This window comes from Filicampus tigris, chromosome 4, assembly GCF_054856515.1.
Source record: "Filicampus tigris isolate MCC_2025a chromosome 4, RoL_Ftig_1.0, whole genome shotgun sequence".
Classification (NCBI taxonomy): domain Eukaryota; kingdom Metazoa; phylum Chordata; class Actinopteri; order Syngnathiformes; family Syngnathidae; genus Filicampus; species Filicampus tigris.
In genome coordinates, this window is record NC_141220.1 from 24,023,190 (window position 1) to 24,050,131 (window position 26,942).

Here is a 26,942-nt window from a genome sequence, read left to right on the forward strand (position 1 = left end):
ACTGAAGGCCTATAATTATAATCAAATATCATTTTCATATATTTTTTGTTATAGGTCTTCGCTCGCCTGTTATTCGAGAAGTACAAAGCGCGACGTGATACTACACTTCAAATCGTAGAAGAAGAGGTATGTCACGTGTCCGGAAAAACACATCACGCTGTCTTTCAATCACAATACAATTATCCACTCCCCCTCCCGATATTCTAATCTGATAATATCATTTCATATTTTTATTTATTTATTTTGGCAGGGGTGGCAATATGCGACGTCTCGGCTCGGTGCAGCAGAAGGTATCGTGTGTTTTTATGACGGAAGTCAAGGAAGAACCGTCCAAAAAACGTGACTGCCAAGTAAGTGAGTGTGCGTGACATGAAAAAACGACGATGAAGCAAATGTGTTATGTTAACGATGTTACGATTGATTTAGCACTGTTAAATAAAACTAGTCTCGCCTTGGAAATACCACAACCGCGTTGCCTGCCTGCTCATAGGACTTGATTTCTGTTATAGTGTGAATGGTTTGAGAGTCAATACTGATACTCTCACAACGACATAGTATATCCTGCAATATGATAATTGCATGACGTCAGAGCAGGCGTCAGGATTTCACCTACCCTGTTGTGTTGAAAGCAAATGTAGCCCAAGCATTACCTGAGTGTTGCAACCTCATAGCCCTTAATCAGGTAGTGGCAGATTCATAAGCCTTGTTCACAAGAGACTCATCAAAAAGGACCTGTTCTTTTCACACAGAACCCAGCAAAAAGGGATATTTTTTTCTCACACAGCAACACTGCTTCCTACAACTAGAATGATGGATGTTAAAGTACCCCCCCAGTCCTGGCCTTGTAGAATTCCCTTCCGAACAGGCATTTACCTCAAAAGTGGAATAGATGTGATACTGTAATACAGCAAATTAAATGTCAAAGCCATTTATACCGTATATACAATGCGACATGGGTAAAGAAAGGCAAGAAAATGCTGGCATCTGCAAAGATTGTCATTGTTTTTGTTGTTTTTAGCCATTCCACATGGTCGCCACCACCATCTTGAACCCCACTGTGCTGGAAGCGGACATCAACAGCGCACTGGCCACAGAGAAACTGGACGGCACCTGCTGCTACATTACACACTACAAAGGTGACAATTCCTGACAAAAAACATAATCATGTTCTAGTGAGTTGTGGTAAAATATATTTTTTTCCCTCACTGTCCTTTCAGGGAAAATGCACCTTTGGGCTCGACTGGACAGGAAAGCAAATAAACAGGCAGAGAAGAGATTCAAGAAATATCAATACTCTCACAGAAGCTCCAAAGGTAACTGAGCGAGTGTCATAAGTCAATGTTCATTCTGAAGTCTTTTAGAAACATTAAATTGTGATTATCTGTCAGTAATTGTTTTAGTTAGGTTGTGTTTGATTCATGAACAGTTTTTTTTCCAGTCCAATCAGTCATAATGCGATTTGGACAGAAATTCGAGTGAGATTTTGTGGTAGTTCAGGGCGAGTGTCTATCAGCGGCTTCGAAACTTTTTGGTGGATTGTGTTTCAGGTTTTACGTGGAATGTGGAAGAGGACTTTAAGACCGTGCCGGGCACGTGGATCCCGGCTCACCGAGTCAAACATCACAACGGTCATCCCGTCCCTGATGAACATGGACACATTCCAGGTCTGCTGACATTACAGACAATATGAAAGGGGGTTCATTTCATGTCGATGCTGTTTATACAGACCAGCTATGTGGGAAAATGCTTAAAAGGGGATTCATACGAAAGGCTTTTTCACTGAGATTTTACGAAACAACTACACAGTGTTTTCCTGTAAATATCAGGTTGGGTTCCGGTGGAGGATGGCAACAAGCAGTACTGTTGGCACTCATCCGTAGTGGATTATGGTGCAGGGACTGTGCTGCTTCTCCGTCCCGTCGCCAACGATGACTACGGCACATTGGAAATTGCCGCTGTACCCCTATCGGACCTCCAGGAACAAACTCTGGAGCTGATCGGGACCAACATCAATGGAAACCCTTACGGTAGTCATTGATTTATGACCCAAGTTGTACAGAACAATCAGTTTCAAATTATGCATCAACATTTAGGCACAATTTATATAAATTTTGTGGGATAGTTGCTGATTTATGACCTAAGTTTTACTCATCAACCACTCAAAAATTGGTTTGGACATAAATTGTAGTGAGGTACTCTGCTTTATGACCACCCCAGAACCATCAGTATCAAATGTAGTCGGATTTCCATGCATGATTACTGACATTTACTGGCCAAGGAACATTACGTTGTCTTTTGCAATCAATATATTGTTTTCGTTGGGTAGTCGTTGGTTTATGACCAACACGATTTTGACTTTCAGCACCTTGAGGAGCTAGCTTTGCTAAGCAGCTTAGAAATGTGAAATTGTGGTCATGTATGGAAATGAATTTATAATCGTTGGATAGTCATTCGTTTATGACGTCGACATTGTGACCAGGGTTATGATTACGCAAGTTGTCGCGACATTTATTGCAGCTCGTTGCAAGCATCCCTTAGTGCCTTGAAAACATTAAATTATGGTAGTTATATTTTATTCAGGAAGTCATTGATTTATGACCACCAGTTTTTAAACAATCGTAAAGCAAGTTAATCAAATAAATTGTGGCTATATTTAGTGGTATCCTATAGCTAGCATCTCTTACTGAAGTAGAAACATTAAATTGTGGTACACTGGGGGATTTGTCACGTAGTAATTTATGACCATGTTTTGACAGGCTTGGGATCCAAGAAGCAACCCATCCACTTGCTGGTGTCCCATGGGAGTGTCCGTATCCAAAACCCACCACCGGTGGACTTCCAGCAGCTCTACTCGTGGTTCCGCGGCAGCACTGAGGGCCTTGTGGAGGGTATTGTGTGGCACTGCGACGACGGCTCGCTCTTTAAGGTGAGGCGGCGGAGCCAGCAGCTAGCGACAGAAGCTATTGTTGCAGTCTACATCTTCACTCTGTTCCCCTTGTCATATTTTGAGGGATATTATCTGTGTCGGTAGGTTCACCGCCACCATCTGGGCCTGGAGTGGCCAGCAGAGGACACACACCTGGGCAACAAGCCGGCGGTGGTCCGTGTGGGCGGGACAGCGGTTGGAGCAGGCGACAACAGCAAGAGTCTGTTCGCGTCATTATCGCACCTCAGTGGACACCGTTTCAGCCGTCTGCGTGACATCCATTTTGACTTGTGAATACAAACTTTTTCAAAGGCAGATGTGCATTCACACCCTTCATTTAGTTTTCAACAAGCAGAGTATTTCAGAAAGTTCTTTAAAAAAAAAATCACAATTCAAATACAGTGTGTACTGTAAGTTTTTTTTTAATGTATTTATTTGTTAAACGTGGCTGCCGAATGGAACTTAATATTTCCTTTTGTTGTAAGGCAGTATTTCCACAATTAGTTAAAAGATGCTATGTAAGATCATTTTGAGTACTCCAGATTGGTCGGAAAATATGTTTGTATAGCAGCCACGTCAGAGTCTTCGGGAACACAAATCATTGTTTAAACTGTGGGAAGAAGAAAATATGTTGTGTAGCTACCCAGAACATAAACATGGACGCACACAAGAAAAGATTGGGGAGCAGCCACAGGTTGAAGTCTATGGCGGTACTAATCGTCAATAAAGACGCTGACTCAACGCAACACAAGATCACCTTTAATACTGCAGATTGTTTAGAACAACAAAGTCGGGTTGCTCACCACAACTTTGTGGCGCCACCTCTTGCCAAGTCTACCGAAGCGCTAATCATCAATTAAGGTGTTGTCTTTTGGTACTGCAGATTAGGCCCAACAAATAAATCAGGTTGCTAGCTGGATTGTAAGTGATTGCACGTCAGTCTATTGGAACGCTAACACATTAAAGATGTTATATCCACAAAATGTAGGCAGACTGAACTGAATTTGCTGGAACTTAGCCCTGGACATAATATGGAGTGACCACTATCAGTCTGCTCCAGCCACTATTTGATGAAATGCCGTATTTACTACTCAAAGTATTCTATGTGCATGATTACAATGTTTCTACTGTAAAAAAAAAAAAAAAAATACCAGACATTCCTTCATGGCTCAACCACCTGACCGAAAACATTACCCCCTTGATTGAGGCAATACTGAGTCTTAACATTTTGCTACTTAATGACTCAACCTTGTTTTTTTTTATTAAAACAAAATTTGTTCCAATTCATGGTTGATGTTTACCCTGTTTAAATGTGCAACTGTATTGTACTTGGAGTAAACAGCTTCTCAATGTGATTTTTTTTTGTCATTACACTCCCAAAACTGGACAAAATGTACTATTCGCAATAGAGTACTTCACTCTGGATATCATCTCTCAACACTTGGCAAGGAGATAAAAGGCTCTTTCTGTAATAGATTTTTATTTTACCTTACTGTCAAATGAAGACAAACTCCCTCAATCTCCTGACATTCTAACTGTACTTGCCAGATTTGGAGCTGTCATAAATCACCGTCATCTCTTGTTTAAGTTCAACTTGGAGCGGCTCCCTTGAGCCTGCCTATAGGGAAAGATGTTTGATGATTATTTGACAGCATAGGTCACTAATTTGACAACACAGGTGATGTCAAAGTGTACCACATTGGTTTTAGGTCACAAATTGTACATTTTTTGAAATTGTATGGTGCAATACAGCGAACGACAAATGTATACCTCCCCAAAACACGGATACTGTATGTGCATATACAGTGGACAAACCGGCGACAACACTGGCAAACCCGACTCCAGCTTTTTGGCATTCATTAGGCCATACCTCTCGAAGGCACACATCGAACACAAGTACTGCATTACATACAATATTTACATTTGTAAAATCAGTTTATTACTTTACATTCCCATGTTTTATTATTCTACATGCTTAGACACAGAACGATTAAATTAAACTCGTTACTTTCCTATTTCTAGTGATATATAAACGTCTAACTTTTGTTGGGCATATACTGTATTTTACATTGAGAATCTTGCCATTAGCATCTGATGTTAAATTCAAGCTCTGCCAGTAGCCATTCGAACCATTCATTGCATCATGTTTACCACCTGCAAGGGAGCCTTACCGCGACCGGAATCCAGCCGGCAAACTATAGCTGCTCCGCATATGTGGTGACTTAGAAGCTACATTACGTTTTGGGTGCTTGTCTTATGGCGTGACAGGGAGAGCACAAAAACAGCTAGGTGCAAAGATGAGGTAGGCGTTCAGCGAAGAGTTAAACGGAGTAGGTGCGAGTAGTTAAGGTCATGAATAATTGACACGATATTGAGGCGCGCAATATAACAGACTGTGATAGGCTCGACCAAAAAACGAACACGATCGTTTAGGTTTGAGACCTCTGATAATCTTTCTCTCAATGGGAATTAATTGTGATTGATTAATCTTAAATTATTGTCATAAACCGACGCGTTTATTCTTCCGGAGGTGTAACACGTCTGTGGCTAAATTAGCTTATCTTTTCTAACGGTTTTGAATGTGTAATGCACACAAAATGCACTAAATAACTGCTTTAAAAGCAGTTTAGAGTCAATCGCACTAAATAACTGCTTTAAAAGCAGTTTAGAGTCAATGTCTGTACGATTAATATCCAAATATTATGTAAAATTGAAGATACTGGTTTGGCCAGTTTCGGGGCTACGTTACGCGGTTAAGCTAACCTTTTTCTCTTTTTTTTTACGGTTATGAGTGCGGACAAGTAAACGTAACGTTGTAGTAGTAATGACCATCTATGATTGGCTTTGCAAATGGAACTGACTAATCAGCGTTCTACTAAAAATATAATTATTTTCCCGTCTGTGGATATGGAAACACGTGTTTCTTGACAAGTCAGGTATTGTTTTCTATAATTGACACATTTTGTTATTAATGGTGCATAAAAACCACACAAAATAACTGCCGTAAAAGTAACCCAATGTGAGCTCCTGTTATTCATATAGTTTAATAATACAATGTAATACTAAAAATATTAGCGTGGTAGCTGTATTAAGTGCCAAATAAGGCGGACCTCTGATGAGAGTGTTACCCAACTTGAATTACACATATATCAAATTCATTTTTGGTTACATGCTTTTACTGAAGACAAACTTGTAAGTTGGATCACAATTGTTAGTCAATGTACCACCACTGAAACACCTAACGTTTAGACATTTTTATCATTTCATAGGAAGGACATCCATTTTATCAACCTCACCTCCATGATGTCATAAAGGCAAAGCCACAAGAAAACAGGCACTATAATGTTTTGTTACTGTATTTAGTGTGATTAATCAAACTAGCATTTGATGGAATAGAATAATAATGCAATAGATTAGAAAAAAATATGTAATATGATTTATTTTAATTTATTTCCTTTTTGTTGGTGGTTTTGGACATTTTAGAGCTCAAGATGCCTGCTGCTGTCGAGTGGGACAATGTGAAGAAGTTGAACCCGGCGACCCTCCATGAACTTTACAAGGATGAACTGGACAGTGTCATTGACCTTCTCACGTCGGTAAGCATACACGGACTCCGTGTCACATTGTGGATTTGCCACCCCACACGTGTTTGCAACTACTTCAAGGTGCGTCCTGCTGTGAGCTAATTTTACAAGACAACATAAGTACTACTTGCTTCCTGATTGTGGACAGTGCAACGTGCTTAAAGGGCAACATTACCTGCATATCATCTTTTCAACTCATCATTTTTTGACATAGCTGTCATTGGCAAGTTTAAGTGCCACAGTAACCATTTAATTGGTTACGTTTTCCTTATTTGCGCCTCTGTGTTGTGTTTGTGTTGCAGCTAGAAGATTGGGACTTGGAGCGCCGAGCTCAGGAAGATGTCGTCCACATTTTGCGAGTGTTTCAGGCCCTGCTCAAGGTCCCCTATACCTCATGTGCTCTTCTTATCTGTTGCGTGTACACCTCATTGACACTTCATTAAAATACTGAAGTTCATCTGCCCCGATATACGCCAGGCCTTGTTATCTCACCTCCCTCAAATAGACAGGAAAAGGAAGCATTTAAAAGGCGTAATACTAAAGGTGGGCATTTGACTAAAGTTTGCCGGTCCATCATTCGTCATCCGTCAGCAGCCTGGGAACCCGTCCGTCATCCGTCAATCTGTCATTTTTTCAAGCAGAACCAAACTGTAATCAACTGTCGGTGAGTCCGTCATGTTATTTTAATCGAGCTTCCGTCAGTAAACATCAAAGATCTGCCTGTCTGTCAATCCGAGAAAAAAAGGTCCAACAGATGAAAAATCCATCCATCCTTCCATTATCTGACCCGAATTGATGACAATGTTAAATGGAGTGCATTATGTACTGTCCATCATAATGTGTCGGCATGCTGTTCAAACAGCTCTACACTCGCATATATTCGACATTTCACATAGCCTACGCTTATTTGCCAATTGAACTGTTAAGTGGGAGCCTTGCACAGGAGAGACTGAACCACAGTATATAATAGTTTTCATTTACTTTTGACATTTTTTACATTTAATTTTGTTATTGAAGGGAATACAGTAAGTTCATTTGAAATTAACTTATGCATGATATTCGTATCAAATCGAACCATTTGATTTTGAACATATATGTAGGTCGGTACTATTTTTTTGCGGTATTACTTCGTTTAAAAGGTTGTCGAACCACTGCAGTAAGCCATTGTGTGGTTTTCAAATGTTGTGTAACTGCGACCTTGTCTCCTCAGATGAAACACCAGGAAGCGACTTTGGCCGAACAATTAGTTGAAGAACAAGAGAAAAATGGTTTGTATGAACGTTCGATGTTTTTTTTAAACACAATGCCATGTTGAAATTGGTTCTCATGACTCTCTCTGCCATGTAGAAAACACGCTTCTCACCAAGGTGTCCAGACTGGAGGAAGAACTAACGGTGAGTCTCGTGCGAAGCCTTGTATCCCGTACGTGAAAATCATTCATATGTTGGCGCTTTATATCACACGTTAGTACTCCGGCACTGCCCCAGAAAACCGCTTTCTGAGGAACGAAATCCGGGAGCTCAAGGGCCAGCTGGTGCGCAAGGAGGAGATGGTCAACCAGCTGAAGAAGGAAATTAAAAGAGAGAAGAAGTCGATGGAGAAGGTAGGAACACTTTGTTCGAGACATTCCATCATGTACAGCTCGGGACAAAACTGAAGAGATCACTGCAAAATCATCAATGTCACGGATTTTGCTATTTATAGGTATATGTTTCATTAAAGTGAATATTTCTATTTTATTTTAGTGACTACTGTGAACATAATTAACACATTTCAAATACCAATATTATCATTTTGAGCATTTATTTGCAGACAATGAAAACTAAACTAATCAAAATAAGTAAAAGTTCAGTCAGCTCCAGAATGCAGGTTCCCCTCTAATTTGTCCCAATTTGTTTCCCCCCCACAATGGGGAAACAGTCTATAGAGAAATAATTATTTCATCTTCATCATAAAACATTTATTGGAATTGAAACATCTTTTTCCCTTTGTACTTCTCTTGTAGCTATTTTTGCGAGCAGAGGCTGCTGAGGACGACCTGAAGATGTTGAAAAGAGAGGTACAGCACACGGCATGTCCAAACAATCACACAACTTGGTTGGTGCTGAAAAGTAAACACAAACATTGAATTGAGTTGGAGTAGATCCACAAACATATCAGAAAAATATCTGAAAACAGACAGAAAGGCTGTGTTCGGAATCATTCACTGACTAATATGTAGATTGAAAAGTATTGTAAAGTATTTGTCAAACAGAACATGTTTTGCTGCCATCTTCTGGTATCTGCAGACAATTACCACGCTTTTTGGGTGGGTGTAAATTAATAGCAGATTATCGTTTTTTTGCGGCATCACTTCAAATTGTTAGTCATTTTAACACTCAACTTTTTGCTGTGTAGACATGTCCCATTAAGAGACCAACAAAAAAAAAAAAAGTCCCAAGAGGCCATGCCTGAAAAATGCATTGAAAGTCGGCCATTTTGAGGCATCCATTTTCAAAAACCGACTTGGTAGTCAATAGCTGGAATGTTTTGAAAGTTCAGCAACTTCAGCCTTCCGAAGCCAGTTTCACTTGGCTACGTGAATTTTGGTTAGCGTGTCTGAAACGAGTAGTCCCACAAAAAATGTCTGAAGAAGCCACACTTTGACGTGCACAGGAACCCTGCCATTTTGTGGCCCTGTTTTTGTGCAAAACAGTAGCCGACTGTTGCAATACATGTCGAACCCTTTCTTAAGAAATACATTTTTAGATAATTCACTTGTTTTAAAAAACAAACAAACAAATGTTATGACATTAACAATAAAAACAAGCTGCAGGATTCCTAAGTCCTATTAACTCTGCTCCATACATCTTGTATGAGCTTTGAATTCAAAATCTTGTGTGCCATGTCATCTAAAAGTCAATGCGTCCTGGGTCAGAACACACAGCTCCAGCAGGATGTGGACTTTTATCATGGAGAGTTGGAGCTGAAAGAGTCAGATGTGTCCAAAGAGGAGAACGCCGAGACTCAACGGAAGCTCATCTCGACCAACCGCCAGCTCGCCCAGTGCATGGATGACCTTCAGGTACCCCACTCACCACCTCTGTCCCACTGTCTTTACATTGGCTGATTTAAAAAAAAATTTTTTTTATATTTTGCTTTGGAAAATGTGATTGATTGATTGGCGATCCGACTTGTGTTTTTTTTTTTTTTTTTTTTTTTTAGCAAGCAGAGGACGAAATCTTGCGGCTGAAAGCGGACAACCTCCGCATGCAGAAATGTGTGACGGAGTCCACCATTGAGATGGAGAAGATGAGTGATGAGTACAACCAGATCAAGATGGCCATCCATCAGTGCGACTCTGAAACAGACCAGCTGAGGAAAGAGAGGGATCGCGCCAAGCTGCAAGTAAACACCCTCCTAAAATGAAACACTTTTGACACGTTTTCATAGTGTTGACGCGTGTTTCCCGTGCAGGTTAAAGAGCTGACACAGAAGATTACCGACATGACGGAAGAGGGCGACCCCATTATGGCAGAAGTGGATGCTAAAGTGGAGGAATGGAAGGTTTGTGGTTAACTATTCACCCACCCCCCCCCCCCCCCCCGAAGTTTGTTTCAATTTGTAACATGAAAGTTAGTAGGCTTGGCTGTCATAAGTAAACCCACATAAAAGCCTCAAGAAGCCATGCCTAAAAAGACACATAAATCTCCCATTTTAGTTTGAAGTGAGCATTTTAGGAATCCTTTTGTCCATTTCTACAGCTCCTTCAAAAATAACCGACTTGTGATTGTTTCGGTCATGGCCCCAAGATTTATAAAAATTCAGCCCACAACTCCAGTTTCACTTAGCAACATGAATTTTGGTAGGCAGGTCGATCACGAGTCAACCCACAAAAAAGACCAAAAAAAAGCCATGCCTGCAAAGGCACAATAAGTCAGCCATTTTGGTTTGAAGCAGCCATTTTATCAACCATCATCCAACCATCCAAGGAGGTTGACAATTTTATGCAGCACGATCCAGGAAACGGGAGCCGTGTACACTTTGACGTCAGTGTCAGTCGACAGTAGGGGGTGGTGCTGCATAAATTGTCAGCTTCTCAGGATTTCTGAAAAAGTTGCTCGCAATATTTATCAGAATGACATGTCTAGACTAGTGGGGGTCACACAGAACATATTATTGCAAAGATTTTTTTTTTTTTTTTTTACTCGACTTTAAAAAATGAACTTGGTGACGACCTCCACCAGCGCCACTGCTGGCAGAAATGTGTAGATGCCATAACTCCGCTCCTGTGTCAAAAGCAAAGCAAAAACCCTGTTGATTATGAACGACTAAGACAAGATGTTCAGTGGCTGGACTAGTTGCAAGTGTCTTCATCCTCGCTTGTAAGTGGATGTGCTCACCTGTGTGGAGGTTGTGGAAAATTAACGACTTGACTTTTATTCACAGAAAGTGCTGTCTGAAAAGGACAGGGAGATTTTGCTGAACCAGCAGATGATCCGTCAGCTTCAGCAGAAGTTGCGCTTAGCCCAGTTGGACATGGACAGAAACAACAATCTTGCCTTGGAGCAGGTACACGAGGCACCGTTTTTCTCTTCATGTCCTCTCATGAACATGCCACTTATCCTAATGAAGACAAATTTTAACGAGCAAATGCTCTGCAGGCTGTAGAGGAGCGAGACGATCAGATCAAGATCCTGAGAGAGCAAGTGGAGCAGTATACGGACGAAATGAAGAAGCAGACGCGGCTCATGGAAAGTCTGAAGATGCCCAAAAGGGGAAGCGGAAGTGAGTGGCTCGAGTTTGTGAACACAACAAAGACATTTGTGATGAAAAGTGTTTTTTTTTGTTTTTTTTTTAAGTAGATTCGGTGCTGTATGAAAAACCTCAGTCTGCTCAATTAACATTTCTTGTTTCACAGTTTGTCCATTTGATCCTGATTGGCTTACATTAACAACACTATTTCTAGGCGTCTTTATGGACACTCAAGACCTTGTGTCCAAGTGGGACGCTGCCGAGATGAGAGCAACAGAAGCGGAGGAGGCTTTGAAGCTAGCCGAAGATCACGCCGAGGAAAAAGACCGAGAGCTCATCGAGATCACCAAGCGCCTGAAAGCGTATGAGCGTGTAAGTGGATGAAAACACTCCCAAGTCATTCATGAGATGCCGTCGGTGTGTCCTTTCAGACTTCTGTGAAAAGCTCGAGACAAAGGTTGTTGATGGCTCACGATGGAGGCGCTTTGTCTGTATTCCAGGGCATTTACGGCCTGGAAGAAGCCGTCGACGAGATCAAGGAGTGTAAAATTCAAATCCAAAGGGGAGAGTTGGAGTTAGAGGCTGTGACCAAAGAGAACAACCAAGCATACATAACAATCAACCAGCTCATAGAGGAAAATGAGGACTTCCGGGAAAGACTTGGTGATGTCTTTTTTTTTTTAATCACATTACGACGACAACAATCACGCAGGTCTTGTGACTCTTGTGTTTGTTTCTTTTCAAAGGTTATGGACCCAGCCAGGAAATTGATCTTAGCAAGTTCAGGCGAGCCAAAGGCCTTAAACAACGGCAGTACAAAGCCGAAAATCAAGTCCTCGCGAAAGAAGTAAACACAATCCACAGTTTGACTGCTGTTTTTTTTTTGTTCTGTTTACGCTAACTTCTCCTTCAGATTGAACGTCTTGAAGAGGAACGACTGGTGATGAAGAAACAAGTCCGGCACCTAGCCAAGCAAAAAGGTACACTACCTACTTAGCCACTTTGTGTGTCATCCACTTAAACCAAATAGGCGCCTCCCTCAAATAGATATTCCCCTATTCAATCATAATAAATCTTTATTTAACAGGGACAATGCAGTCAAACATAGATACAAACTTGCAGCCGATGTGATGCATGTAGCGGTTATTGCTAATGCTATTTCTCAACTCCGGTCCCCAGTTGGGCTCTTCCACAACATTGCAGTACAGTTTAGAACATAAAATACACATCAATTAACAAAACAGACAACTCAATAACCAATAATCAAATATTGCAATTACAGTATATGACACAAAACCTTAACTTAAAATAAATAAATAACAAAAACAGCGTGTTTTATGATTCCAAAAAAGTTAAATCGGTAATTATCTCAATTCATAGATGTTATTATTCACGCGCGGACATTAAAGGGCTAAGATGAGCCCATTTGAACCACGTTGCTAACAAAAACAGCAGCACCTAGCAAAGTACATAAACCAGGCGTGCCCAAGTCCGCTCCTCAATTATCCCTATCTTGCCTGCTTTAGATGTCTTCCATTACACTTGATTCAAATGATCTGAGAAGCCCGATAGCGATTTTGACTCCATTTTATTGGTGAAAGAGTCAAACGTTGATCATGTTTACGTCGGATTGGTGAAAAAGAGTCTCATGACTCTGCCAGAGGCACGTCTAAACCAAAACATATGGATCCCGTAAACAGTAATAGAAACAAGATCAATAGATAAAAATAAAATCACAAACTTTTGTGAAAACAACAAAAAAAAACAAGTGAGTAAATAAATGCTCTTGGTGGCTATTTTGGTTCAAAGTGGACATTTTAGGGCCATAAGGGAGGGGTCTTTCAGAAATGAACTGATTGTAGGAATTTTGATCCAATTTGTATCATGTTTTAGAGCTTGGTGTCGTTTTTTTGTTCAGTCTTGACCGTACTTGTCTCTTCTCAGGGCTGCCACCGTCCATGTTGGAGGAGGACAGTGTCATACCCAGTGTGAAACGACCAACCTTCTCAGGGCTGCCACCGTCCATGTTGGAGGAGGACAATGTCATACCCAGTGTGAAAAAAACAACCTTATCAGGGCTGCCACCGTCCATGTTGGAGGAGGACAATGTCATACCCAGTGTGAAACGACCAACCTTCTCAGGGCTGCCACCGTCCATGTTGGAGGAGGACAATGTCATACCCAGTGTGAAAAAAACAACCTTCTCAGGGCTGCCACCGTCCATGTTGGAGGAGGACAATGTCATACCCAGTGTGACATGCCCACCCTTCTCAGGGCTGCCACCGTCCATGTTGGAAGAGGACAGTGTCATACACAATGTGACATGCCCACCAACTCCTACTCCAAACAGCAACACACGCACGAACGAAGAGCCCCAAGCCAAGGTTGGCACATTGGAAGAAAAATCCTTTCCCATTTATTGAAAAAAAAAAAAAAACTTAACATGATCTTTCGTTGTCAGGTTGAACTGAGGGAAGAAGCGGTGACGATGTCAAAGAGTGAGGCGGAACTCATCAAATGCCAGTCACAGTTTGAATGTAATTACAATTGTTATCCTCCATTTTGGTTCCTTTGGTCCCTTGTGCCAAACCTTTATTAGAAGCACGTTTTTGGCTATCATATTATACACTGGAACATTTTAACATACATAAGTGCATGCATACCAGGGTTGGCAAAATGTGCGACCTGCTTTGTTCTTTACTCCGGCCCACAGAGAATTTACATCATCAACAGTTCAATTATATTTGCTGCATTCATTTAGCAGTTTCTTTCCTAAAATGAGTTCAAATGTATGTATTCATATGTATTAATTTTTTTTTTTTTATTCAGTTATCTACCGGTAATACTTATATGTATCGTAATTGGTTAATAGATTTATTTTAAATAGTAATATTAAATATTTTGTAATTACAAAATCATATATTTTACAATTGTTTAAATGTTACTATGTACCTGCAATTGGTTAATAAAAATACATTAGTTAATTTCAAAACATCTTATTAAATAATTGGTGTATAGATTTATTCTAATAAATAAATACAGTACAATTTTATATAGTGCATTTCACAACAGCTGCAGCTGTAACAAAGCACTTTATTTAACATAAAATAAGCAACAATACAACAACAAAGACAGTGAAAGCAATAAATCAAAACACAAGTATATACATGTAAGTTTTGGTGGATGTCTATGCACTTATTATTTTTTTTTTTAACTCATGTGGTCTTCTTCTCCTGTGCCCGTTGCTTCACAAAGTGGAGCAGCTCTCCAAAGAGAAAAGTGACCTGGAGGCTGCACTTAAAGACGTCCTCCAGGCCTTGAAGGCTAAAGACACCGCGGACATCCCCAGTCTAAAAAGGCTGTCCAACGTAAGCATCAACACGACATGGAGCCGCTAACATGTCCTAAAAATCAAATCTTATTTTCCCACACACAAATTTTATTAACCCCCACCACCCCTCCCCTCCATTTAACTCAATTTGGGCGGAATTCGCTTTGTCTCTCGTGATACCAAACAAGCTGTGAAAAAATGTTTTCCTCTTAACATTAACTAGCATCCACAGAAATAATATCTCTTGGGAAAAAAAACGTTCCTCTTGTTAAAAACAAAAGATATCGAACTGCATGCTGCAGCCTGTCAATATGTCTTTCGTTGGCATCCAGCTCTGCCATATTCTCAAGTTGAATTGTACAGGTGAGGCAAGGAGACCTCTGCAAAGTATTTACGACTTGGAAACTTTTCTCGCCTGAAAAGCTTCCAACGTGGATAAATCACCGCTTGAGCAATGTACTGTATAAATGTACATTGTTCAGTCCGATTAACTCTGTGAGTCCCTTCCACCGGGCTGATTTCTTTCTTCTTCTTTCTCATTACATGAATATGGAGCGACTCAGATCATCAGATCAGGTCTTTTTTCTTCTCTTGCAGGAATTAAGGTCGTTAGTGACTTTTTGGGGGGCGAAAAAAAATGACTACATCAGTTTGAAAATTCACCAAATATAGTAAGCAAGATGCTAACTAGGCAACATGCAGTGCTTTGGTAAACTCGCCATGTTGTTAGTGTAAGCAGTGCAGGGACGCGCAGACAAACCGGAATTGACACATGACAGTCTTTAACTGTTTGAGGCACTACTCATGAATTTGACCACTGGTTGGTCCTTCTTAGCATAACCTGAAGGTCTTTGCCTCTGACATGGTGGCGAGCCTCCAAGAGGAGTACGCGAAGGCCGTCCGGGAGAAGACGAAGGACGAGCAGGAGAGCAGGAGGGCCAAGAGGAAGGTGGACAATCAGGAGCAGAGGCTCCAAGAGATGAAGGAAACCTGCAGGTGTTTGGAGGAGGTACGACTTTCCCATCTTACTTTCATTGGTATCTATCATGAAACATGCATTTTGTCCACATTTTAAAATGTCTGAATAAGATATCTGTGAGATGCTTTTCTCAAAAGTACTCCAAAGATCAGGAATAAAAGCACACACCCTATTTTTTGTCTTGGTGAAATTAGCCTCTTGTGAGGGGACAGGCGAGTCTCATGACTGTTAACCACACCCCATACACTGCTCAGCCAATGGCAAGAAAGTCTTCCATTAGCATGACGCCCATGCTAGGGCGTTGCGACCGGGCGTCAGAGGCTGGAGTGGTCTTAAAAGCAAAAGACTCCAAAAAAAAAAAAAAACCTCAACATTTTCACTCGTGAAGGCAGCACTTCTTGCACGTCAATTACTGTGCAGATCTGTGCATGTGGTGCATGCAGCAGACACCTCGCAAAACACAAATACCTCCGCCACCACATTGACAACTTAACGATTGCCTCAAAAAAAAAAAAAAAACCAGTGCGGCTCTGCTTACGTTTTGGCTTTCCAGCCTTGACCTGAAAGTGGTGGACCATCACACAGTCTAGCTTCCAAGTCATAGGCAAAGCAACTCAATGTGAGGGCGGTAAATCACAGAATTGGGACTTCATGACAATACATTTTCAGAAATTGGTAAATGAGAAAACATTTACCTGTTTACGTTTCACACTTTATGGATGTGCGGAGACCCAACTATTTCATTAAAAAGTAAATTTTCCATGCAGAAACTAAAAGAGAAGTCCGGCCTTGAGGCAGACGGCCAGTCTGCCGTGAAGCTGGCCCACAAGAGCATCAAGGATCTCCAAAGTCGACTCAACAATAAAGAAGACGTGATTAAAAAGTACCAGAACCAGCTGACTCAAATGGGAAAGGTACATTTGACGCAAAGGGTGCCACTCGAATGACACTTTTCCATTGTTTAGCCTCTGCAGTGTTATGCTTTACACTTTGTTGCATCACTCTGTTTTATACGGTCTTGACTCGCTAAAATGTGTCTCCTCCAACCTGCAGCACTCCATTTTTTTCTCGCTGATGCTGGCGTAATTGTATGTATATATGCTGCATGTACGGTATTTTCTGGACTATACATCGCTCTGGAGTACAAGTCACACCAGCCATAAAATGCATAATACAGAAGAAAAAAAACATATATAAGTCGCACTGGAGTATAAGTCGACCCAACCCCCCCGCCCACCCCCTCTCGGAATCCAAGTCGTCTCTGCCTCGTAATGCAAATAAATGTGTATAAATCAAATTAATAAAATTGTGCGCTTAGTATACATCATTTCCACCGAGCTACGAAGATAACATTTACCTAACATCCACACATGTAGCATTACAAGAAAGTTACAGTAAGATAACTTTTAGCTAACATACCACACATGTAGCATTACAAGAAAGTTACGGTAAGATAACTTTAAACTCACCAAAACGGTCGTAGATCGATTAAATAAGTCTTTTACAATGTTTCCAAGTCTGCAAAAGTATTTTTGTATTCGGTTGTAATTATCTGTTCTCTCCTCCGCTCTCGTGCGTGCGTGTGTGTGGCGGACTGATGATGCAAGATCATGCACTGCCAGGCATGGCGCCTTTTAAAGGAACAGTACACTATTTTGTATAGATGGATTGATAAACAGTCAAATTGTCTTTTTTATCATACTATTTAAATTACTTATTTAACACAATTTTAGATCTTAACTGTTTAAATTATTCATGCATCTTAATAGCTTTTAGGATTTACCTTTATGTTCTTTATGTGGGTTAAAATAACATGTGAAATGATACACAGGTAATAATGTGTTAATAATTTCACATACAAGTCGCTCCGGAGTATAAATCGCACCCATGAAACCATGAAAAAAAAACCCAAAAAACGTGACTTATAGTCCGGAAAATACGGTACTTAGATTAGCACTTTTATCGTCACGGCTACTCGTGAAATGAACACAATGCAACTGTCTGGCTGGTGGACCGCTTAGCTACACTTTTAGCAATACGCCAAACAAAGTCTTCTAACTTTGTTGATGTCATCAGGATCAAGAAGAGTTAATAAAAACACACGCTGAGGAGATGACGATGCTGTATCAGAAGTTGGACTCCAACAACAACATGGCCCTGGATCGTCTCAAACGGCAAGCAGCGGTACTGATTATTACTTTTTGAAAATTAGAATTGCTGACTATCCAAAAAAATAGCTGCAGTAAACCCTCACTATTCGCAGGGGTTAGGGACCAAGACCCGAGGCAAATAGCAAAAATCCTTCAATCTCCGGCACTCCTTTTTTGGGCACTCTGAATAACCGAACGGCACATTTGCACAACGCTCTTGAGTTTCCGAATGGTCGGAGTGAAGCTGTAGTGTATTTCGGAATTTACCCACAATTAGGGAACGAGGAGCTTTGCTGTGTGAGTCCAAGCTGACTGTTTGTTCTTGGTTATGTTTCTCCCTAAAAGAAAGAAGGAAAAAAAGTGAGACAAAAGTTAGCTTGCAGGCTAAAATCACTGTCACCGCTCATTGGTTAGCAGAGCTGGGCATTTTACTCAAATTTGCCGGTCTGTTTATCGCCTGCAGCGTGGGTACCCTTCCGCCGTCCGTCTGTTCTCCTTTTTGTCAAGCCGGACTAAATAGTAATCGCCTATAGGTCGGCAGAGATGGGCATTCCGTCCCAGGGACGGGACGCCCATTTTGCGGACGGAGGATGCGAATTTTTTTAAAAAGTCAATCATAACTCCCATGAATATTCAAATGAAGCCTTCAGTGTTCCTTGTTTGGCTCCTCACCGCAGGAAGCAATGAAGAATCCCAGCATCGTCACGTCGACGGCCAAACACCTGGACCGCGTGAGTGAGTTGGAGCAGATGGTGGCCGAACAGGACGTGTCGCTCGCGTCTGTCAACAAGAAGCTGAAGATGGCCGCCGCCGAGTTGGAGCGGCACAAGGCTGCCATGGAAACACAGGCCAAAAAGCACGCCGATGAGATCTCCAGGTGATTGCCCCGTTTTTTTCTCTCTCCTCGCAAATAGACTCCATGTGCGGCTAACGTGTTAGATTTGGCGCAGGCTGAAGAGGTCTCATACGGCCGAGATGGAAGATGTGAACTTTGAGACCAAAGACCAGAGTAGCCAAATTGCGGAGCTGAAGAAGGGGATTGACTCCCTCCAGAACGAGCTGGAGAACCAAAAGGAGGCCACCGTTCAGTCCCCGAGCAACAACTTGAAGAACACGGTGGAGCGTCTCAAGCTGCAACTGGTCCACAAAGAGAAACAGATCAAGGTAGTGTTGTGGTTTTGAATACGTTGGATTAGAACAGGGATGTCAAATGCATTGTCATTTGGGCCGCATCGTAGTTATGGTTTTCTTTAGTGCCCCGATTGGAAAATAATAGGAGAGAAATGCAAGATTAAACAATGACACAACGAAAAACAAGAGGACTTTGAGCCCAATGCCGCTTTGTTTGTAGGGGTGTGCATCTCTCCACAAAAGACGATTCGATACGGTTTTCGATATGTCAGGTTCGAAACGATTCAAGGACAGTTCGGTTTGAAAGTGGAACGATTCGGTTCGTTTCGACTCAGTGAGATTACGATTCGATTCGATATCGTATGTATGGCTCAGTTTGATAGTGTATGATGCAATTACCTTTTTGTTGTCATTTTACACACATTAAAATGCAACGCATTAGAAATGTGCCAATTCCTTCTAAGATATATCTCGCCAATAAAAGACGATTTGATACGTATCTCTATACATTTCAAAGTGGAACGATTCGGTTCAATTCAATGCACTCGCAGCTTTTAAATAAAAAAATGGTTTTCCGGTTTTAATCGTTTTTTGTTACAGATGACATACACACTTCAGTCCCTTTGCATCAGTGAAGGTGTCTTGGAAATGGCATTTGTTGGCATCAAACCGATAAATTGGCAGTCACTTATATTTTTCCAGAGCTGTATATAATCATCTCATCATATTATTACATTTACCTTATTTTACGGACTACAGTATAAGCCGCTACTGTTTTCCTAAATTTTGGACCATGCGTCTTATATAAAGGTGCGGCTATTCTGTGGGTTTTTCTTCCACTGCAAGGGGCGCTCTAAACGGAATTACAAACAGGATGTGACTGTAGGTGGAGTACTTTATTTTCCCTTGGTTCTGTTCCGTTTTAATCAGCAAAGTTTGCCGTGTTAAAGGGCACCATTAGGAAAGAATCTGTCAATTTACAGTTCAAAATCAATCTGTAAATGCAGCGAATATCACATTTTTCAACAAAAATGGGTGCGGCTTATATACAGGTCCGGCTTATGTATATTTTTCCATTCTTTTCTGAAAATAGAATGAGTGCGGCTTATATAAAAGTGCGGCTTATATATTGTTGGGGGGGGGGGTGCGCCTTATATAATCGTGCGGCTTATAGTCCGGAAAATACGGTACAGGAGTGGCCCCAGATTTTATTGTCATTGTAAATATTTTAAATAAATAAAAACAACAAATTTGGGATCAGACGTCATATGTATAAATACTACTTTTCAATTTGTGGGCCCTGAGTTTGACTCGTGGATTAAAAACTCGCTCTCATGATGCCTATCTGCTCAGGCTCTCAGCAAAGTTCTCATTGGAATGCGAGCCCAGATAACGTCTGCCACAGAACAACAAGTCTTGGCTAACACCGCACAGACCGAGGAGAAACTCAACATTCAGAAGTTGGTTGACAAGCACACTAAAGACTTGAAGGTGAGCTCCAAATGTCACCAAATTGGCATTGCTGACATTTTTAATAGGCCAGTGTATATTCTCATTCATCAAGGTCGTTGTACTGTATTCTCAGGGGCATTGAGTCAACCGCAACCTGACCAGTCCATTTGCATCCAAATGTTGATGCAGTATGATTCACTCTAATTATGAGATGATAGACTCCAATTATGTGATGCAACGAAAATACAATTACAATACGATACGATTCATTCCAATAACAGAGATACGATTCATTCCAATTGTGATGCAGTATGATGTGATTGACTACAACTATGACACGATAGTGTTTACTTCAATTGCAAATTGATATACAGTGGAACCTTGGGTTGCGAATTTAATTCGTTCCGTGACCCCGTTTCTTACCCGAAACGTTCATAAACTGAGGCGATGCTTCCCATTGAAATGAATGGAAACTCAATGAATCCGTCTCAGAGCCAAAACTAAGTTATACTTACCTTTTCATCTGTGTGTGGTTAATAATTAATACAGTGACATATAGAAATAAGGGAAAACACTATTATGAAGAAACAATTGCTCATTAACTTTATTTTATCTCTCCCCCGAGAGATGAAGAAGAGTCTTCTTCCATAATAACTTGAGGTAATTCCAATTCAGGTTTTTTTTTTTATTTTGTCTGTCTGTTTTCCAATTTATGGGTTGATTTCAATACAACAAAAATGATCCGGACAAAAAAAAAAAAAAACTAAAATTAACCCACACTGGAGATTTAAAGCCCGAGAAAGTTACAACTGTGAATGGGTGAAAAGTGCAACCGGCCCACACACACAGCGTCAATGCAAAGTGAATTGCAAGGCCTGCTCCCCCCCCCTCAAAAAAATAAAATAAATAAAGTTTCACAAAGGGCATATTGTCCCGTACAGAGTGCGTTGGATGTGCGCCTTTCGTCTCCTCCTCAGGTTCAGGTGCAGGAGCTGAGCGACCAACTGGAAGCGGCAAATGAGTTGTCCAGAAAGAATGACAACAAACTGAAGGCTCAGGTGGACAACCTTAACAAGAGGCTGCAGAAGAGCCTTAGCGCTCAGAAGGCGCTCCGCACTCAATTGGAGGAGAAAGAACAAGAGTTCCATGTGCTGCAGAAGCAAAGCAAGAACCGCGTTGACCCCGCTCAGGTTATTAAAGGGGTGTGGAATCACGTGGCGGGATATTTGGGTGATGATGGACACTTTAGTGAACCTTTAGGGAATATTTGATTTTATTCACGTGTATGATGATGTATACAAACTCTACCTACCGTACGGTACTCACCATACGTATGAAGCTACTATGATTCCATTTACTCCAATAGCAACGTGTTACAATTCACTCCATTAAATGGAAAACGAAAATGCTTTTAAAAAACACGAAGGCTAACTGAAACTACATATTTGTCCTTCGTTTTCATCTCGGTCAATTAATATTATATATGAGCTTTTGGGGTTCATTTTAAAAGTTTATATTTTGGTATTGCTGTACATCCGTAGCTACAGAAGAACCAAGGCCAGTTGTTTGTGTAATTGTAGTTCATTACACAGTATTTAGTACTTTTTTTTATTTTTTATCTTGCACCGGGCAGATACTCGATATATATAGCATTTTTGAAAAAATAAAAACTAGCAAACTCGCTCTAAAAACAAATTTAAACTAACTGACTTAAAAAAAAAAAAAAAAAAAAAAAGTCCAAACGAATTAAAACTAACTGACTTTAAAAAAGAAACCAAGTCGAAACGAAACTCGAATGAAAAATCCCAAACTATTATAACCCCGTCCCCAACAATGTTCTTCATCTCACCAACAAAATTCTCACCATTCTTGACTTCCAACTTCGTGGGGCTCATCAAGCCAACTTCATTTTCCAGAGCAAAGAAAAAGTAGTGCAGTGGGAAGAGGCTAAGAAGTGGCGGACCAGGTTGGACAAGGTGAAGCGTATCCTGAAGGAAAAGGAACAACAAAACTACTTCCTGTCAAGGCAGCTCATCACTATGAAAGACCTCTATGCAAAGTCAGCGTGGCAACGGTTTTCCCGGCCGGACAACAAAAGTTTTTTTATTCAAACTCAAATGATGATTCAACCTCCGTGTTGACTGTTTTGACGCAGGCTGGAGCAAGAGAAGAACACAACGCAGAAGAAGACCAAGGCTAAGGGAATGACGGTTGATCGGGTAACAGAGAAGGAAACTCAGTTGATCCCTGCCAAGTATGTATTAGTCCTAACAACAAAAACGCTCACTCTCATTAGTGTTCCTGGTTAGTTGGAGCTTACGCAAGGTGTCTTTGCATGTTTTTGGAAGCCACAAAATACACAAGCTTTCTCAAACTATATCCGGTTTCGGTTTTTAAGTGGACATCCAGCAGACACGCAACTGCCAAGTCAAACCAATTCAGTATAATGTTTTGGCGTTGCAACGAATGATTGTTTTAATCAGCGATTCATTGTCAATTAACTCATTTACTGCCAGACATTTTCAGAGCCTCTTTTACCCTAACGTTTGAAAAAAATTGAATAAGATATAAATACGTTCCTGGGATTGAATGGCTGGACTGTGAAAAGACAACTGAATTCATCAATGGCAGTGAATGAGATGAATTGGTTAAAAAAAAAAAAAAAAATGCTTTTCATTTCTATCCCTCTATTTAAATTAAACAATGTTGAAAATGGACAAAGAAATTATTTATGATTCAGTTATTGATTTGTTAGGGAATGTCAGAAAATAGGCAAACATTTTGATCATTCTTTCCAAAGTAAAAGCTTTTTTCATTTGTATTTTGAGTCAACACAAACATGATCAGTCTGCTTTCATGGAGGACTACAGAAATTGGAGAATCGAAACAATTTGTTTTGTTGTCGATGAATCGTTATATACATATATATGTATAAATCATGTATCTTAATATTAATGTATGCCGTCAACTACTCGCTGGCTTTCGGTCTACACAGCAGGACTCGGTCCAATTTGGAGGCTTTATTGTAGTGACTTTCAATTGGTCATGTGTATATTTGTCCACCAGATGGTGCTACTTTTCCCCATTCAAAGCATGAAGTGAATTTCACAATTTTTCTACCAGTGTGCCTCACTACTGAAATGTTAACTATTCATATTTGAAGTAGTACGTATCTCTTAATACTACCACTAGTAGAAGCTTGAGATTTGGGTAACCTTGCAGGCAACAACAATCTGTGAATGCCGAGGTCGTCGAGGAAAAGAACCAATCCCTGGAGGAGAGACTGCGATCCTTAGAAAAGCACATGTCCAACAAGTCTTCGGCAACACCGCTTGTGAGTTTTTTTTGTTGTTGTTGTTTTGTGTTCATTCCCAAGCATTGGCGCGGTTGAATGTTGCGTCTGCTTTAGGTGCCAAAGAAAGATGCTAAGACTCCCTCGCAAAGTGACGGGGACCTCCAGAAAGAAAACCTCAAGCTGGCCTCGGAGAATCTGGAGCTGCGCCTCCAGCTCGCGCAAGCCAACATAGACCTGCCGAAATTCAAGGTACACATTAAGACTGGCTCGTGCTAGCAATTTTTTTTGGGGGGGGGTTATTTGATCAGGTTTTAATTGCAATGCGATACGATTCACTCTAATTGGGAGGCGATTCGATTCATTGCCATTATACCAATGCGATACGATTGCCTCAAGTTAGGACTAGCGAAACTGCAACTATGACTTCACTCCAATTATGATTCGATACGAGTCACTATAGTTATGATACAATTTATTGAGTCACTCTAATTATGAAACGCGCCCCAGTTACATTGCGATACGATTCACTCCGATTACCATTCAATATGAGCCTCTCCAATTACGATACTATTCACTCCACTAACGATGCAACACTATTCACTCCAATTGTGATGCGATACGAGTCACTTCAATGACCACTCAATACGATTGTCTCGAATTATGACGCAATTTCAAGCCAGTCAAATTTAAATCCGATACAAGTCACTCCAATTAGAATGCTCTTAATCATGATGCAGTTTGAATCACTCTAGTTTTTGATCTTTTTTTTTTTCCCCCCCTCAGTGTAAAGTTGCAAATCTGGAGGAGATGTGCAGTTCACTGAAGAATGACAATGCTGAAAGTCTTTCTCATCCATGCGAAGTATGTGGAAATAACTTTGAGTACACTGGTGAAGTATTTGAATTGTGATACAGTTATGGTGTTTCCTCTATTCACCTTCACAATGCATTTGGAAAAAAAAAAATCATGAACAATATACTGTATGTACACATGCATACCTCCATTTAAAAGACTACAAGTCAAATACTTTTGAGCTCCTGAAAATGGGGGTAAAGTGGCTGTCATTCCTAAACGATAAATGGAATATTTTGCGAAAGCTCTTAAATTCAAGACGAAAAGGCTACACTTCCCAAATCCATTGTGATGGTGAATGGCAACACAAAGTATGGAATATTTCAATATTTTTTTTTTTTTGGTCTCATTTTCAGGTAGATACGTTTAACATTGCTGACAACGTGGAGGCAGAAACAGACATCATTGAGGAAGTCAAGTATGAAGATTAGATTTTTCTAGGAAAAGAAGTCACTCACACTTGAAGTTTACCGTAAATTAGACACCAAAACGTTCAACCACCCCATGTCATTTTATCTTATAAAAGTTTGTTACCTAATAGGCGAAACGGCATGGAAATGAGCATAGGGGGCATGGGAATTACAAACCTTCAAACAACTGCTACCTCAACACACAAGGAGCAAAAATACATCCAAAACAAGAGCATTAAAATATAAAAAATAGATAAATACTCATCGGCAGACAGTGGATATCAATCCCTTTTTTTTTGTAATATGAAAAAAAAAAATGGACCAAGATAAATAATCTCTAAACCTTTTTCACCATTAATATGACCTAAAACATATACAACTCAATTACAATAATAAACATTAAAAAAAAAAATCTGCCAGATTAATTTACGATTTTGATTTTTATTGTCAGTTGAATTGTGCAATTTTATTTACACACTTTATAAGGTAGAAAAGGTTTTGAAGTCATCGTGGTCTCACCACAATAACGCGGCATTTGAACAGCGGTGTGTAGACTTTTTATATCCAGCGTATATTCTGTCTGCTCTGGGGGAACGGTCATTTTTACTGAACCTCCTCTCTCTCTTCTTGCCCTTAATGGCACTGCGCTGCCCGGCACTGAAGGCACACAACTCTAAATTGAAACTTGGCATACCGCTAAAAACTTTAAAAGCCCATAAATTCTCATTGAAAAATCACCACATTTGTGTCAATAGAGAGCCGAGGAACGACGACACCGCACAGGAACAAAAGCCATGCTCGGGCGATCCAAATGGAGAGACCCCTACGAGCGACATAGGTGACACTCCCGCGCGCTATACTATGTTCACGTTTTAAAATCTAACCTTTTACTTTTTCCACTTAGATACCAAGGAGCTAAGAAGTCCCGAGCAGGCGGATGAAACTGAGAAAAAGCAATTTGAAAGTAACACAGAGGATTTCGTTGCTCCATAATACTATGTCCCCATTCAGAGTATTTTTCATTCTCGATAGGATGATAGCAGAGGGAGATTCTCCCAAGCTTAACCTGTAATGACTGTAAACATGCTACGTTTGTATTTATGAACAGTGGTCTTCAGTATTTTATGCAAGAATAAATTGTTTTTATTTCACTTCAGTTTATGATAGATGATGAGTTTGGTATTTTATAATTCAGCAAGCACATTGCAACAGCCATTATTTCATCACCTACAACATACCTGACAAAACTGCTTGATTAACAAGGGGAACATATAAGGTTTTTTTTTTCTTATTTATTTTGGTACGTTTCATATCGAAAAGGGACCAAATAGTCCAGTCGACTCCAATAAAGGGGGTGGGCCAAAAGTGGGTATGCACTTTTTTAATTAACTTATGGAAGGGAGGAGGTACAAAGGAAGGATCGGAACTAGAAACTACAATTTACTACTGTATTTTGAAACCCAACTTTAGAATTCTTAACCCTTGGCGTTTAAGCCCTTTGAAACCATAAACATTCCATAAAACCCTAACACTTGTCATGAAACCCGAATTTGAAATCTTAACCCTCGTTTAAAACCCTAACTCGGGTGATAGAAGCCCTATTTTTGAAGCCCTCGCACTATTTTGACACCCAAATCCTGACTTGAAATCCTAATTTGAAAGTTTAACCCTTATTTAAAACCATGACCGTGGCTTGAAACCATAACTAAACCCCTAATTCTGGCTAGAAACCTAATTTGAAGCCCTGGCTCGAAACACAATTTTGAAAACCTAATTCTGTCTTGGAACCTTACTTTGGACATCCTACCACTTTCCTCTAAAATATATTAGAACCCCCAATCATGTCTTGAAAGTGCCTTTTTGGCAACTTTGTAGAAATTGCTGCTGGTGTGAATTACTGTGATGTTGTGCAAAGGTTTGAGGGTAGTTGCAATATTGAAGGACATTTATTAAATAAATGTGACTGTCATTGTGTTAAATAGTGACAATGCAATAAAATGTGTATCTCTACTTTTGGCTCACTCTGTGTATTACTGCACGTACTCATTTTTTCTTTTATGACGTTTTTATGGTGTATTTGTTCTTTCTCAAAGTGGAA

General features: G+C 40.4%; 2 protein-coding genes across 10 annotated transcripts; both read left to right on the top strand.

Moving 5' to 3' along the window:
* The first annotated feature begins 111 nt into the window (after window positions 1–111).
* On the top strand, window positions 112–4,281 carry rlig1 (RNA 5'-phosphate and 3'-OH ligase 1). Its single transcript, XM_086027784.1, has 8 exons — window positions 112–130; window positions 251–350; window positions 1,019–1,136; window positions 1,218–1,313; window positions 1,548–1,664; window positions 1,827–2,027; window positions 2,757–2,926; window positions 3,032–4,281. Coding segments are annotated over exons 1-8 (993 nt in total). The 5' UTR covers window positions 112–128; the 3' UTR covers window positions 3,221–4,281.
* A 789-nt stretch (window positions 4,282–5,070) lies between these two features.
* On the top strand, window positions 5,071–26,854 carry LOC147149029 (centrosomal protein of 290 kDa-like). 9 transcript variants are annotated; one of them, XM_086028991.1, is made up of 35 exons: window positions 5,076–5,228; window positions 6,196–6,260; window positions 6,410–6,522; window positions 6,813–6,890; window positions 7,721–7,778; window positions 7,858–7,904; window positions 7,979–8,113; window positions 8,516–8,569; window positions 9,428–9,574; window positions 9,715–9,897; window positions 9,967–10,056; window positions 10,939–11,061; window positions 11,154–11,277; window positions 11,459–11,616; window positions 11,745–11,907; window positions 11,991–12,091; window positions 12,158–12,224; window positions 13,189–13,628; window positions 13,706–13,781; window positions 14,500–14,612; window positions 15,411–15,584; window positions 16,322–16,468; window positions 17,631–17,738; window positions 18,382–18,581; window positions 18,655–18,868; window positions 20,189–20,326; window positions 21,265–21,477; window positions 22,204–22,346; window positions 22,443–22,541; window positions 23,510–23,621; window positions 23,697–23,831; window positions 24,366–24,443; window positions 24,791–24,852; window positions 25,600–25,682; window positions 25,749–26,854. In XM_086028991.1, exons 3-35 carry the CDS (start codon window positions 6,418–6,420, stop codon window positions 25,835–25,837), a joined length of 4,257 nt encoding a protein of 1,418 aa, XP_085885117.1. In that variant the 5' UTR covers window positions 5,076–5,228; window positions 6,196–6,260; window positions 6,410–6,417; the 3' UTR covers window positions 25,838–26,854. The 9 variants fall into 9 exon arrangements, with proteins under 9 accessions (XP_085885124.1, XP_085885117.1, XP_085885122.1 ...); XM_086028995.1 differs by having other exon boundaries at window positions 5,089–5,143; XM_086028994.1 differs by lacking the exon at window positions 5,076–5,228 and adding an exon at window positions 5,244–5,862.
* Window positions 26,855–26,942: the final 88 nt, after the last annotated feature.

Excerpts from the sequence above, each read along its gene's own strand:
- rlig1 (XM_086027784.1), top strand. Across the intron at positions 1,137-1,217 it reads CTACATTACACACTACAAAG|GGAAAATGCACCTTTGGGCT; the intron begins GTGACAATTCCT and ends CTGTCCTTTCAG. Across the intron at positions 1,665-1,826 it reads TGAACATGGACACATTCCAG|GTTGGGTTCCGGTGGAGGAT; the intron begins GTCTGCTGACAT and ends TGTAAATATCAG.
- LOC147149029 (XM_086028998.1), top strand. The coding sequence starts at position 6,418 with ATGCCTGCTGCTGTCGAGTGGGACAATGTGAAGAAGTTGAACCCGGCG. Across the intron at positions 11,278-11,458 it reads GCCCAAAAGGGGAAGCGGAA|GCGTCTTTATGGACACTCAA; the intron begins GTGAGTGGCTCG and ends CACTATTTCTAG. Across the intron at positions 13,629-13,705 it reads ACGAAGAGCCCCAAGCCAAG|GTTGAACTGAGGGAAGAAGC; the intron begins GTTGGCACATTG and ends TTTCGTTGTCAG.